The sequence below is a fragment of the Panthera uncia genome, unplaced genomic scaffold (assembly GCF_023721935.1).
Source record: "Panthera uncia isolate 11264 unplaced genomic scaffold, Puncia_PCG_1.0 HiC_scaffold_1299, whole genome shotgun sequence".
NCBI lineage: Eukaryota > Metazoa > Chordata > Mammalia > Carnivora > Felidae > Panthera > Panthera uncia.
In genome coordinates, this window is record NW_026057919.1 from 52,715 (window position 1) to 68,566 (window position 15,852).

The 15,852-nt window shown below is 37.8% G+C and overlaps 1 protein-coding gene across 1 annotated transcript; it reads right to left on the minus strand.

Moving 5' to 3' along the window:
- Nucleotides 1–309: 309 nt before the first annotated feature.
- Nucleotides 310–12,997, minus strand: LOC125916892 (ankyrin repeat domain-containing protein 26-like). Its single transcript, XM_049623147.1, has 4 exons — nt 12,827–12,997; nt 6,573–6,702; nt 6,206–6,267; nt 310–494 (listed from the first exon to the last, which is right to left on the minus strand). The coding sequence occupies exons 2-4, from the start codon at nt 6,679–6,681 to the stop codon at nt 324–326; spliced, it is 342 nt and encodes a 113-aa protein (XP_049479104.1). The 5' UTR covers nt 6,682–6,702; nt 12,827–12,997; the 3' UTR covers nt 310–323.
- Between the last annotated feature and the right edge of the window lie 2,855 nt (nt 12,998–15,852).

Here is a 15,852-nt window from a genome sequence, read left to right on the forward strand (position 1 = left end):
GGTGCCCGACATATTTGAAATTTTGAAATACACTGCTAAATCACCTTTCAGAAAGGAGTTACCAATTTCATCCAGCCACAGGGTCTAAGAAGGTCATTTTCCTCACAATTCCTAACTTTGGTTATTTTTTTAAATAAAATATTTATCACTATGACTGCAAAAAACACTATCGCACTGGTATTTACATTTTTCTCATTAGCACGTAGGATGAAATATCTCCACGAAAAATACAAAATTTGTTCATCATGAACATTAGCTCAAACTACAAAAGTTTGTTGCATAGGAAAATGATGATTACCTACTATTTAAATATTGCTATAGGCTTACCTATCAGAATCTTTATTTTCTGTAATAGGCAATTGATGGTTATCAGTTTTTCCATTCTGTCTTTGTGGAATTAATCCAGCAGCTGCAGCATCATGTATGTTTTCTGATACTTCCATGTCACTTCCTCTGTGCTGCTTTTTTTCTTCAACCTTTAATGGAACTTGATACTAAAGGTAATTGTTACTTTAGTCAATAAAAAGAAATTTTTTTCATTAACTTTATCAGTTGACACTTTGTCATAAATTCAATGGAGGAAAATATTTTGTGTTTACTTTATCATTACAAGTAATTGTAATTTTTATAAACTCGGCTTCATTTCTGATGGAATTTAAAAAAAGCAGAAGTTACCAAAATTTTCTAAAAGGGCTTTCTTAATTTTGTACTCTTATTCATATCCACACTTTGCTACTGAGAATTCCCCACCCACCCCCACCCCATCTGACCAAAAGATACAAAGAAATAAAAAGACAAGAGACAAAATTTGTCCTTTTCTATCCTTACCACCTGGGTTTAACACAACAGCCAGATTTAAAACATGTGACATGGAGGTGCTACTGTAACAATACAAGGAAGATTTCCCCTTTCTGCATGGAGCTATTCTTTCCCTGACTGCCTTTTACAATTCTTTTTCTTTTGGAACTTAAGGTTCTCAAAAAAAGTGACAGTGTCCCCTAAATTTATGAACCAAAGTTAGCCACAACACAAAAGGGACAAAGTGAAATGGACGTTAGGGTGGAATTCTACGAAATTAGTAATGGTCTCCAAATCTCACATTCAATAACCATAAAACTTTATAGGGAGAGGGTATAAAAGTAATGATCACCTTTAATCCCATTTGCTACTGATAATGCGAGTAAAACTCAAAAAAGTTAAAAGATTTGTCCCAAGTTCCTAAAGTGGCATTACCTAGCATTTTATGGCACCAAAAGAGATGACACGATTCTTGAATGCTGAATCAGAGAAATGACCACAAATTCATTAAATTAGTCAGATGCATGAAAAGTGTGACTTTGGCACAGTAAATTAATACCTTGATAGGGGACAAGGAAATTAGCTACTTATTCTTTTTAAAGGAGGGTATCTCTAGTCTTTGTCTATTTCTAAAGTCCACACATTTCAAAACTCAGTTTTCTCCCTTAGAGTTAAATACTGAAGGTTTGCTGAAGGTTTATGCTACCTACATGGTAAAAATCATACAGGCCACAAGGTATCATACGCTATTGAACATAAAGTGAAGGTTTGACTCAACAGAAACATCTGAGAATGAGATTAAAAAATGTGAAAAAAGGGGTGATAACACAAATAGCTGTTATTAAGCCTATCTCAAAGGGGTCATGTTGAAATTCTAAGTTCCAAGATTTTGAGTAAAGCAGACAAGACTGCCTATATTTGTGGGCAATAAGCTTAGGAATTCCCTGAGCCTGAACTGATGGGTTAACCAGGCATAGAAAATTACAAAGCCATAGGATGCTCACACCCAAGTTTAGGTAAACAATATTAGATATCTAGGTATAGAGAGGACGGGGCAAAGTCTCCAAGACCAAGGTGTGAGAGGTAAACAAGATTAGATATTCAGGAGGACACATTCCCCAATTTAGTACTATGGCAGAAAGCTGCTTTCACAGGAAGGAAGGACCAAATGAGGTAAACAGGTAAGTAGTGCTATAGGCTGTAGGCTGCAGGGTGAAGATGCCCAGAGGGGAGCTAATTAGCAAAAGAAAGGTGCCTTGTGGATCCTGAGGTAGCATCTGTCTTCTCCCCTAGACTAGCTAAGATAAGCAGAGAAGCTGCCTCAGGTCAGCTGTTAACAACCATTTGCCAGGCACCAGGATTTTGTTTTATATTGACCCAAACACCTAACACCCTACATCTTGAAACCCCCTTTCCCTCATGCCCATGAGTTCATGTTCACAGATTGTCTCTTTGTGCACGTCCATCACTATGTTTGGAAGCCTTCTGATCCTATTAAAAACAGCAAGGACCCTTAATCCGGGCTCCTGTGTTCTCCGGGACATTAGCTGTCTCTCCCATTGTAATCCTGCATCCCGCTGCTGTCTTGCTAGACAAGCAAGAACCCTAGACCCAGAGTCTACAGACACATACTGAAGCAATACATAGATTGCTTTAGCTGGGAATATGTGTTTATATTCCTTCTCTTAGTTATTGCTTCTTTCTCATTTTATTATGGAAATGCAATTTATATTTAAGCCAATATATTAAAAAAAACAACAACCTGGAGATAATTATGTTTTTTAAGCAGTTTCTTTATGGTTATTCTGGTTCGTGAGGTCACATGGTACTTATATAGCTAAGTTAATTTCCCAGTTCTTATACTACTTGGAAGACTGACACAGAAACTTTAAGGTAAACAAATCACAAGAATGTTTCCCTGAACTCCTATTTGTTAGATAGCAGAAATAATCTATTTCCAGACACATTTACTTATTTAGACAATTCCATTGTATGCACACTCTTGTTCTCTTGAGTGGAAATCAGAATCGATCAGATAATTGCTAAAAAGAAAAAAAAAAAACAATACAAGAGTAACAGCAAGGCGGACCTCCTTCTCTTTTGGAGGTTGAACTTTCTCTCTTTCCAAAGACAGGAACTCTACTTGTGACATGCCTATCTCATTCTTAAACCTTTGCATATCTTGATGTAATTCTTCACTTAGATGTACTTCAGATGCTGGAAAACTAGATGCTGAAGAAGAACTCACAATTTCTAATTCAGAATCAATACTTTTATAGTTATGATTACTGTCATTATCTGCATATAATGGCTTCTGGAAAAAAGTCTTGTACTGGTTTTGTTTTCTCGTAAGTGTTTGTGACAGCAGAAATATCATGCTTTTTTGTTTGAACCATGTGCTTCACATCGCAGCAGGCAAGCCACAAATCAAAAAGTCTCTCTGAATCACTAGGCTGAGGTCTGATTTACAATCGGTGAACGTGCTCGCTTCGGCAACACATATACAATCGGTGGTATTTTGGTTCATATTTTTTGCCAATAGCATGTCAAACTCTCTTGGCCTTCTTTCACTTTAAATGTAACTAGTGGGTTCCTTGTTTTTTTATTTTCTATATCATTTAAAAATCCTCATTGTTGTTCAAAAGGTGCTCAGTGTCTGGTTTGTTTTCATTTCCATAGTCTGATTTACTTTCTTTCTTTCTTTAATTTGAAATTTATTGTAAAATTTGTTTCCATACAACACCCAGTGTTCATCCCAACAGGTGCCCTCCTCAATGCCCATCACCCAGCCTCCCCTCCTTCCCATCCCCCATCAACCCTCAATTTATTATCAGTTTGTAAGAGTCTCTTATGGTTTGGCTCTCTCCCTCTTTAAGGTTGTTTTTTTTTTTTCACTTCCCCTCCCCCATGATCTTCTGTTAAGTTTCTCAGGATCCACAAAAGAGTGAAAATGTATGGTATCTATCTTTCTCTTTATGACTTATTTCACTTAGCATCACACTCTCCAGTTCCATCCACGTTGCTAAAAAAGGCCATATTTCATTCTTTCTCATGGACAAGTAGTATTCCATTGTGTATATAAAGCACAATTTCTTTATCCATTAGTCGGGTGATGGACATTTAGACTCTTTCCATAAATTTGGTGAATGTTGAAAGTGCTGCTATAAACATTGGGGTACAAGTGCCCCTATGCATCAGCACTCCTGTATCCCTTGGGTAAATTCCTAGCAGTGCTATTGCTGGGTCATAGGTTAGGTCTATTTTTCATTTTTTGAGGAATCTCCACCCTGTTTTCAGCGTGGCTGCACCAGTTTACATTCCCACCAACAATGCAAGAGGGTTCTTGTTTCTCCACATCTTCCCCAGCATCCATAGTCTCCTGATTTGATCATTTAGCCACTCTTGACTGGTGTGAGGTGATATCTCAGTGTGGTTTTGATTTATATGTCCCGGATGATTTGCTTTCATTTAAAGAAAGCTTAGAAGATGACTGGCAAGCATATTCTGGGGACCCAGAGTATGAATGAGAGAGAATGACATTTTCAAGACTAGGCTCTTTTTGTTCAGGAAATGCCTGAAATACTACCGAGACAGACACTCCAAATGCATCTTCTTCCTCACAGTCAAGTACAGTATTTGTCCAATTCGAAAGTATTTCCTTTCAGTTGGATCCTCCTTAGAGTGACCCCATGGTGGTTCTTCTTCAAGATGAGTAGGAATGCTGTACTGTTAACAAATTTCACCAAACTTCAGCTTTCACTCACTGGTGATGAGTTTTAAGCTATTTTTCCAGTCTAATTTGCCTTATTTGATCCACATTTCCACAAAGTTTTGCATAGAAGAATGTCTTAAATTATAGAGACATATCATGCTCCCTATCACATTCCTTATTCATTGCTGGTCCATGAGTCATTTTTTGCAGTTGCATAAACGGATGGTTAATTTCCTTGTTTTAAATTTCACGTCTTTTCTGGCAGGGTACATGTTTGTAAAAACACCTTATCCTTTAGTAATCAAGTACGGACAAAGAAAAATGAGAAAGTAATTACAATTTTACTGTTAACTTTCTTCATCTATGTTTAGCTGTTCCCAATTCACTGGATTGTAACTTCCTGTAAGAAGTGAAAACTAACTTGCCTTAGCCTAAGGCAGAAGAAAAATATGAACTCGTAAACTTAAACGTCAGTTTTTGGAACTAAAAAATTCATTACATGTTAAATCGACCAAAAAAATAAGTTAGATGATTTTTAGTTACAAACCTTAAAAACTATTTAGCTTACCATCCCTTATAATGAGCACTAAAGTGCATTTGAGTACTTTTTAAAGATTAATAACTAGACAATTGCAAAACTTTAAATTATTAGCAGCCAAATCAATTATTTTAGAGAGAAAGAAATACACTGGCAGTGTGAATCGGCTTAAGAGTCTCTCTCTCACCCTGCTCTCACCTACCCACCTGCTCTGTCCTCACTCTCTGTCTCAAAAGAAAGAATTAAAAGAAAAAGAAACCACAAGGAACAGAAAATACATTTACACGATGGTACTCTATTTATTGAAAAATATCTGTGTGTAAGTGGACTCCCACAGTCCAAACACACCTGATTCAAGGGTCAACTGTATACCTTTATGATGTCTCCAATAAGAGATTACCAGAACTTAACATAGTGCCAAATTAGAAAATCAAAAACCCATTCCTACTTTCCCATTATTTTCTGGACCCTACGACCATTTTATTGGCCTTCAGACATCTTCACATTTAAAACAAATATTCTTGGGGGGCCTGGGTGACTTAGTCGATTAGGCGTCCAACTTTGGCTCAGATCATGTTCTCATAGTTCATGAGTTCAAGTCCGTCTTTGGGCTCCTTGCTCTCAGTGCAAAGCCTGCTTCGGATCTTCTGTCCTCCCACCCCACTCTCAACAATAACAAACATTCACCAAAGTATCATCAATATTTAGTAATTCACTAAAAGCCACTGTGATCATTTTGTTTTCTATTTCTATAGAACCCTTTACAGGTTACAAAACATTGCCACATTTGTTCATTACTCATAACCAAGAGATTGGTTTTGGTGCCATTTTTAGGAACGAGGTGATTGACCTTGAGGCAAGTTTTTCCAAGATCCCACAGCTAGGAAGTGATGGAACCAAAATGCTAGCATGTCTTTGATTTCAACTACAGTGCATTTAGCATTATGCAGCAGCTGCGTGGATCTAAGAGATCAGGACTTTTTTTTTTTTTACCTCCTTCCCTAGTTGTCACCTTAGAATAGGTCATCATTACTTTACTTATATTACTACAAGTATGACTTCGATGTTATTTTAATCATTCAAAAGTCAAAGTCAAAGCATCTCTTGGATGTTTTAACATCAGGCCATGCTTATACTTAAAAATAAGAAGACAGTACCTCAGGAAGAGAAGGTGATTCTACATCTTCCTCTTCTCCTAGTTCTAATGCTAGCATCATATCTAGAGAATACGGTCACAGATAAATTAATGAAAACATGAGTTAATATGAATTTTAAACACATACACAAGTCTATCTCCATTCATGAATATTTCAATAACATAAAAGCAATAGCAGAAAAGATGTTCAGGGGGTTCCAGATTTTCCGGAAGTAAAAAGGGGTAGTACTTGGGATACTTCTAAAGAAAGCAAGAGAAAAATATCTTCATGAATAAAGGATAATATATTTGGATCTACATACTTTCAGATTTTTCTCGTACTAGCATTTAATCATAGGAAAACAACTCACAGAGATTCACTAGCTTACCACTTCTGTCATTTTTATGCACTGCACCAGCAGAAGTCAAACTGCCATTAACTGTTTGCTCTGGTGGCACATTTTCAATAATACCAACACCATCTTCCTTTGCTTCCATTGCTGACTTTGATGTTCCTTCCTAGAAAAACAGCACAAAACAAAAACCCAACTTCAGAAAAATATCACATTAATTAATTTGGTCACGCACTCACCCACTCAGAAAGACAAGCACATACTGTATCTGTCAAGTCATAGCCACGATCCGGGGAAGAGCTGGAAATATAAATAAAAGACAGAGTCTGTTCTATATGCTAGTAGTGGCAGAGATGCATGAAAACTGGTAAGGACAGAAAAATAGCATCCACTAGTTCTGCAAGGGAAGTGTATAACGTACAGTGAACGCACAAAGGAGAAAACACTTACATTTGGGAAGCTCAGCAAATGCTGGCAAGATAAGGCTGTATCTTAAAAGACAGACAAAGTGCGCAGGGAGAATGTGAAGGGCATTCTTTAATGGCAAAAAATCAAGTATGAAATAATATAGTGACAACACCTATGCGATATGGCAAAACTGGAACAGAGTTATTGACACTGGGATAGATAGAGATTACTGAAACATCAGGACGAAACCACAAAAAAAAAAAAGAGCAGTGTTATGCTAGAACATGAATTTTCTCCTTCAGATAAAGGGGATCCATTGAATAAGCAGAAGAGTGACATCGTCACATGTATATTTTAGAAAGGTCACTCTGGTAGCAATGTAGGAAGAACGTAAAGGAAGCAAAACCAGAAGAGTACTGCAAAATTATAGGTGAGAAAGTAAATTACAGAAATAACATATGAAAAATGGTAAGCAGGTACAAACTATCGAATGTGGTGAGTGACAGCATGCGGTCATTTCAGGGAAGTTCGGAGTCCAGGACTTTTCCTGTTTCAGGGATGCTATTTATTAGGCTAGGGAACACATGACAGAGCAGAATACAAACAGGGAAGAGGAAAGGGAAAGGGTCAAAAACAATGCCTTTAAACTAAGGAATATTAAATTAAAAGTACCCAGGGGACTTCCAAAGAAAATGTTAGGGCTGCCTGAATGCCTCATTCAGTTAGCACCTGACTCTTGATTTTGGCTCAGGTCATGATCTTGCAGTTCATGGGTTCAAGCCCCCATCTGGTTTTGCGCTGACAGTGCAGGGTCTGCTTGGGGTTTTTTCTCTCTCCCTCTGTCTCTTTTCCCCTCCCCACTTGTGCTCTCTCTGTCTCTCTCTCCAATTAATAAATGAATAAACTTTAAAAAAAGAAAAACAAAGAAAATTCAGATCAATACACTTCCTGTAAGAAAACACCATCATAAATATCAATAAAACATATTAAACTGATATAATAATGCAAACTTACACAGAACTGTGAAATTGCGAAAAGGAAAGTAAAATGAGGCAGGAGGAGTAAAGATGGCAGAGGAGAGGGATTAGAATTTCCCTTGTCCTTCAAACACAGCAGTATTAAGGTCAAAATACTTGGAATACCAGGAATACAGGCTGCAGAGGGACAAAACAATCTCCACAGGTGCAAAGACACAGGTTGGCGGGACAGTAGGGTGTGTATGCGGTTGGGAGAAATAAAATGGTCCGCACAGGCATGGAGTGGTGGAAGCCCTTTGGTGGAGAAATGAAAAGAAGGTAGAGAGAGAGGCTGTGGGAAGTGTATTTGGATATGAGAAAACCTGTCCAGGCACAGAACAAGGAGAGGTCCAGAGAGCCAATTCTACTTGGCAAAACAGCCTTAGAAGCTAAAAAACAGAATTTTCAAGGTTGCCAGACTTTCTCTAGAAAAGAGCTACCACCTCCCATGCCTGGTGGGGAGGGAGCCGCCCCTAGGCTTGGTAGCAATCTCGGGGCTACACTGGGAGAGAACACCTTGAGTATGGTGGAAAGGGGAGGTATTGCCCTGCCAAGGGAAAAAGATCCTGCAGACATGAGCCAGAGGCCCTTTGTCAACAGGGCAGAGTGGTGCTACTCTAAAATCAGGTCTGAGCAAAGCGGGATCCTATAGGGTTTTGAATCCCAGCTCAGTGATCAGGGAGCACAGGAGACTTTACAGCAAGGCAAACCGAGCCCTCAGGATATTCTGTGAGGATGGCCTAAACGGTAAGCTTTGAGACACGTTGTGTAGGCAGGAGAGATTGGGGTGTCGCCATTTTTCTCCCCATGACCAACATCGTGGGGTTTCAGGGAACGGACAGTGAGCCTCAGTGGAGGCAGGCCAATTACACAAAATCCTGCCTCTCTGTGCCTCGTAACTGCTTCTCTATGGGAGTGAGATTGACACTGATGGGACCAGACAGCCCCTCCCGTAGACCGGGACAGCCACCTGTCCTATGCACCAGTAGACAACTCTCCTCTGGTTTTGTATCTTTGTTTTCATTTGAATTATTATTCTTTTTATCTTTTCTTCTCTTTTTTAATGTTTGTTTCTTAATTTTGAGAGAGAAAGTGAGTGATCAAGCAGGAGAGGTGCAGAGAGAGGGAGAGACAGAAGATACAATTATGGACAAAGATGAAGCAGAGAAAGGAGGGAAAGGAAATTACTAGACCATGAGGCAAGTACTAGAGACCTAAGTGATTCTGAGAGATGAAATAATAGACACATCCTAGGAGTCCCAGAAGAAGAAGAGGTGAGAGAAAGGGGCAGAAGGTTTATTTGAACAACTTATAGCAAGAACTGCTCTCATCTGGGGAAGGAAACAGGAATCCAAATCCTGGCGGCACAGAGAATCCCCTTCCAAGTCAACAAAACCAGGTCAACACCACGACATGTCATAGCGAAGCCGGAAAAATACAAAGATAAAGAGACAATTCTGAAAGCAGCTAGGGACAAACGGGTCTTAATCGACAAGGGAAGACACATAAGGGTAGTAGCAGACCTGTCCAATGAAACTTGGCAGGGCAGAAGGGAGGGGTAGGAAACAGTCAATGTGCTGAATGGGAACATATGCAGCGAAGAATCCTTTCCCCAGCAAGGCTGTCATATGAATAGAGAGAGAAAGGCTTTCCCAGACAAAAAACCTAACGGAGTTCATGACCACTAAACCAGCCCTGCAGGAGCGACTCTGTGAGTGGAAACAGCAGACACTACAAAGGACCAGAGGCTTCACCAAACGCATGAAACCTTCAGATAACACAATGACACTAAATCCATATCTTTAACTTATCACTCTGAATGTCAATGGACTCAATGCCCCAATCAAAAGACACAGGGAATCACAATGGATAAAACACAAAAACAAAACCAAAGAACAAGAGCCATCTATATGCAGTCAACAAGACACTGATTTTAGACCCCAGGACACTTCCAGATTCAAAGAGAAGGTATGGGGAACCACCTATCATGCTACCAGAAGTCAAAAGAAAGTTGGAGTCGCCATTCTTCCACCAGACAGACGAGATTTTAAAACAAAGACTGTAGGAACAGATTCAGAAGGGCATTGGATCATAATTAAGGGGTCAATCCATCAAGAGGAGTTAACAATTGCAAATGTTTATGCCCCCAAAGGGAAACGCCCACATATATGAATCGATGAATCACAAACATGATTAAATGTATACATTCAAATACCATGATTGTAGACGACTTGTAGACTCCACTCATGGCAATAGGTGGATCGTCAAGGCAGAAAATCAGTAAGGACACATAGATCCAATGTGTCATTGGACCAGATGTATTCAGATATACATAGATATATATTGGCCTAATATATACATTTATATACATCAGTATCAACACCGATATCTTGAGATCTTTTCATCCAACAGCAGTAGAATAAATATTATTCTTAAGTGAATATAGAACATTCCCCAATATAAATGACATCCTGTGTCACAAAACAGCCCTCCAAAATATAAAAGGTCTTAGATCATACCTTGCATATTTGAGATCAAACAACGAGCACTTTCTCATTCTTTCTCTCTCTCCCTCCCTTTCCAAGAGAAAAACAAACATTACAAAAGAATTTAGCCCAGCTGCTTCTAATAAAGAGAAAAAAAGGATAATAAGCCTTGTGAGGCAATGAGTCATGGATGAAAACTACACACAGACAATAGATTTCCATAACCAATATGTTGACAATGGAGTTGACAGAAAGTGATGTACTAAAAGAACAGACACTAAAGAAAGGTTTTCTGCAAGGATATATTAGGGTAGGGGTAATTCATTAAAAAGGAGCATGGTGGGGGGAACCCATAGGTGGCTTAGTCAGCTTAGCGTCCACCTTCAGCTCATGAGTCATGATCTCACGGTTTGTGGGTTTCAGCCCCACATTAAGCTCTGTGTTGACAGCTCAGATCCTGTAGCCTGCTTTGGATTCTGTCTACCTCTGTCTCTGCCCCTATCCCACTTGCACTCTGTGTCCCTCTCTCTCAAAAATAAACTTTAAAAAATAAAAAAAACCTTAAAAATCATGGGGGACAAGAGGGGAAAAAGGAAAAAAAAAATAACACATGACAAATCAATCAAGCATGAGCTTAAGACAAAAAAGAAAAGGAAAAATGTGAGCAAAATAAGGTAAGTGGAAACAACATACATTTTTCAACAGGTACATAAGTAGGATTGGGAATACACTATGAACAATAGTCTCTTTTAAGCCTTTTAAAGATATATGTGTATATATGTGTGTATATATATGTGTGTATATATATGTATAGGTATATATATGTGTATATATGTATATATATGTGTGTATATATATGGAAATATATGTGTATATCTCTGTGTATTATCAATATCTATACATATCTCTATCTATATATCTATATATCTATAACTATCTATCTATCTATCTATATATCATGTATAGGTAAAAGGCTTTGATTCACAGTCTATCCCTAATAATACTGACCTTAATCACTCTAAAGTTATCTGGTTATAAATACTGTAATAAAGAATTTAATTTTTTTCACTATAAATAAATTTTTCAATTACTGGCATCTATCACCTCCGAAAAACTATAATTACTAGACTAACAAAAGAACAGAAAAAGAAAGGTTCCAAACACATCAACTTTCACTCTGGAGAAAGAATTGGGAATGAGAATTCTAGGAAGAAATGTAATGGGACACAGATGGGGTTAAACAAAGGCTGAAGACTTTTTCTCTGCAATTCTAAGCTCAAAAAGGGAGGATACTAAAAATAGACTGTAACCTTTCTTATGTAACTCCTGATGTCCTCATTAGAATTCATTTGCGCTTATACATGTTAAACACTAAAACAGAAAAAAAACTGAAGCCTTACTTTTTAAATTCACATATTTAACTGTGATATATCATGCGTATTTCATTACTTTTCAAATTCAATTCTATGGAATTCCATTTCCCTACTCATTTATTCACATTAAAAACTATGACATTGCTTCTTCCAAGGAACACTTTATTCTAGCAGCTCCAGGAGTCAAACAAGTTTGTTTCCTAACCTCCAGGAGCTTATGATTTCGGGGCTTTGAAATGAATACTGAAATAAATATCAGATGTCCGAAACTTAAAATTTTAGAATCTGACACAAGAACGAGGAGATAGTTTTCAAAGCCACAGTAGGAAAGACTTCTGAAATAAGAAATTTGACAACTTGGCTATGAAGAGCCTCTGCTCATAGAGCTACTCTTTTCAACAAAATACGTAATCTTCGGGGAGATGCACCATTTTAACTTATTCTACATGGAGTTATTTCAAAACTACAGGGGAACACCTTTGTAAGGTAAATGTTGAGAAATAATGTAAACATCTAAATTTCTACATTTTCTAATATTATTTTCGTCTAAATGTAGAAAAAAGTATAGTACCAAAGGAAAACTCTGTATCTCACCAAGATGAAACTTGCCCGGGGCAGGGGGCAACCTACAATAGATACTTGGATCCAATAAGATTTTATTTATTCATGAGTATTATCAGTCATATTACTACCACAGTAAGAAGCCTGATCCTTAACCGAATGTCATATTTCCTCCATTATGGGAAAGTTTTTCCCAATATAATTTGACGGTCATATATTTTCCAGCCCATTTTTCAGCCTTCCCCTGTAGGATTTTCCAAATACAATAAAACAAAATAAAACAAAATATTTAACGCGCCACATACCCGTAAAGTAGTTTGTTCTTTCTAACTTTGCATGACACACATAAAGTGATGAAACTCAGTCTCGTCTTAAATGTTCAGAGTAAATAAGGGAGAAAACTCAATTCAGAGCAGGAAAGTGAGTTTCACAGGAGGGTACTTTACCTTGGTAACAAAATCTAAGACTTGGCTAGATGATGTAGACCATGAATCATCAGGACCAGGTTTGTCGGAAAGCCTTTAGAGCAAAAAAAATACAACGAAAACATTTTCATTCATTTAAAAACAAAAATTAAAAAATTAAGGGAAAGGTCACCTATCTGTTTATTCCACGAAGTTTCTTGGTATAACAGTTGGAGTCTGGTTTTTTGATTAAGTTTTATTTTAATTCCAGTAATAGTAACATCCAGAGTTCCTAATAATGGTAAAAACAAGGGACTAGTTACCACTGCACTAATTACTTTTGTTAGCACTAGTGGTCCAATATATAAGGGCAAATGGTTGGACTAACCTGGGTTTTTAAGAAAACCCTAAATTAGAATTCCGACTTTACCTTTGACATTCTGAGTTGATCTGCCCTAGGATCCGGATCTTCATCTCAGTGCTGCTGAGGAACCAGAGAATGGAAGTGGAAGCTACACAAGCTGACAGGCAAACCCTTCAGCTACTCATTAACTATGCAATCATGGGCGATTAATCAACCTCCCTGAACCACAGTTGCCAAAGTAATAAAAAGTAGGCTACAATAACACAGCTACTTTGCAAAGCTATGCAATGACTATATAACTGAACAGATGTTATGCATAGGATATAGTGTCTAGTCCAGGGTAGGACACTGCTAATGTTCTCTGTTTTCCCTTAGGACGCACATAATTATGCGCCTATGTTATGCATAGGATATAGTGTCTAGTCCAGGGTAGGACAACTGCTAATATTCTCTGTTTTCCCTTAGGACGCACATAATTTTCAGTTCATTCATTTCATTTCCTTTCATTTAATTTTCCGTTTCATTTCATTTCATTCCTTTATACTTTGAGAGTGAGTGCACATAGGAAGAGGGAAAGATATCCCAAGGAGGCTGTCAGCGCAAAACCCGACGTGGGGCTTGAACTCACAAACCTGAGGTGAAATCAAGAGTCACACACTTACCCGACTGAGCCCCCATGTGCCCCCAAAAATGTCATTTTTACAATCCATAAAAATCCTACCTGGTTATAGTCTTCCTCAGCATTCATATCTGCTCCTAAAGAAGAAAGAAAAATACATGTTAAATCAACAATCGAAAAATTGAGGAAAATACAAGTGTATGGCTAATCACTTGTTGAAGAGTATTCCTTTGGGACCACAACTGGAAAGCACACTACACTGAATGGTAATTATACGATTGGTAGGCTTAAAGTACAAAGAAATCTTACTTTCTCCTCTTTTTTGACCAAAAGCAAGAATGGGTTTTATCAGAATTTGACACCTAAGGGTGAACTGATGCTTACAATTGCCATCACTGACTGACTCTGACACTGGAGGAAAATGTTATCGTTAGGAGAATGATTATCATGAGCTGACAATGTCAAACTGAAACTAGCATGGATTTTCTGGACTTCCATATTGGAGTTGAAAGAGAGTATCTTTATTTTGCTGTAACACAGCAGAACTTCCCCAGCCATTTAGTAGAAACTGTTCAGTTTTAGTATGAAAGAACACCTCACAAAATGAGCTCTATAGCTATCGTACTTTGCAGCATGGCCAAACCATAGCAAACAGACTCTCCCTGGCCTTATTTCCAATGGCAAGTTAGGTAAGAAAAATTTGGCATTCCAGTTTGATAAAGATCTAACCTCTTGAAACTGTCCCCTTCCATTGCTAGATAATCTATCTACACCCACTGCACATTACAGAAGTGGATAATCCCAATGTGAGTGCTATGTAGTGGTTCATGGTGTCATTTTTCTCAATCCTCCCCATTAGGTGACACACATCTAGAGCAATCATGCTTTTTTTCATGGAAGGCATATATCATCAGATCCTCTACTGATGAGAAAAAAAAAAAAAAGGGAAAAGAATATCTTGAATGCCTACATTCAATTACTGGGGAATTTTAATTTTCTAAACATTCAAAGATATCCACTGTGTGTTTCTTACTATATGACACTCTGGAAAGAGCAAGACTATGGAGGTAAGGGTTGGGGTGAATGTAGGGATAAAGGGGCACAGCACAGAGGACTTTTAAGGCAGTGAAACTCTTTCACACGATACCACAAAGGTGGATTCACATCCAAAAGGTGGATACCCATTTGTTAAAACTCATAGAATGTATAACACCAAGGATGAACACTAATGCAAATTAGAGATTTTGCCTGAAAATGTTGAGTTAGTGTCCATATAAAATGCACCACTGTTGTCAGGCTGTCTGGGTGGCTCAGTTGGTTCAGCGTCCAACTCTGGATCTGAGCTCAGGTCATGATCTCACAGTTCATGGGATCAAGTCCTGCATCAGGACTGTGCTGACAGCACAGGATTCTTTCCCCCCTCTGCCTCTGCCCCTTGGCTGCTCACATGCATGCAAGCTCTCTTGCTCAAAACTAAACCAAGGAACTGAAAAAAAATACTATTAAAAATGGGCCAATGTCGTGCAAGATTTGACAACAGGGGAGGCTAGTCGTGTACGCGTGCATGGTAGGGTATATGGAGACTCTCTGTAATTTCTAGTATATTTTACAGTGAACTTAAAACTGCTGTAAAAAAAAGGCTTATTAAATGTATAAAACAACAAAAACAACAAAATGTGGTACCCATTGAAGCTACTCTTAGCATATATGAATGCATGATAGAGTCACCTTGAAAATTAAGATAGAGATCAAAGTAACACAATAGGGGTACTGGCTCCCATATGGAGGTATATGAAAATACATAAAAAATAAAAAAATACAAAAGTTATTCGTATACTTAGGCAATAAAACAATTGATGAATATGATCCAATATCTTATAACTATAAACAGGGGTTCAGCACTATAGGAATCAAACCTGGGTTTTCCATATAATGAAGAGATTTTATTCTAATTTTAAATCAAAAATCATGTTGCTCGTATCTAAGAATCATAATGAAAGCTTAATCACATAAAAAAAAGATTATAATGACCTAATATTGCCCTAGTAATTTTTGTACAAATATCCCCATATGGATGATGAAACG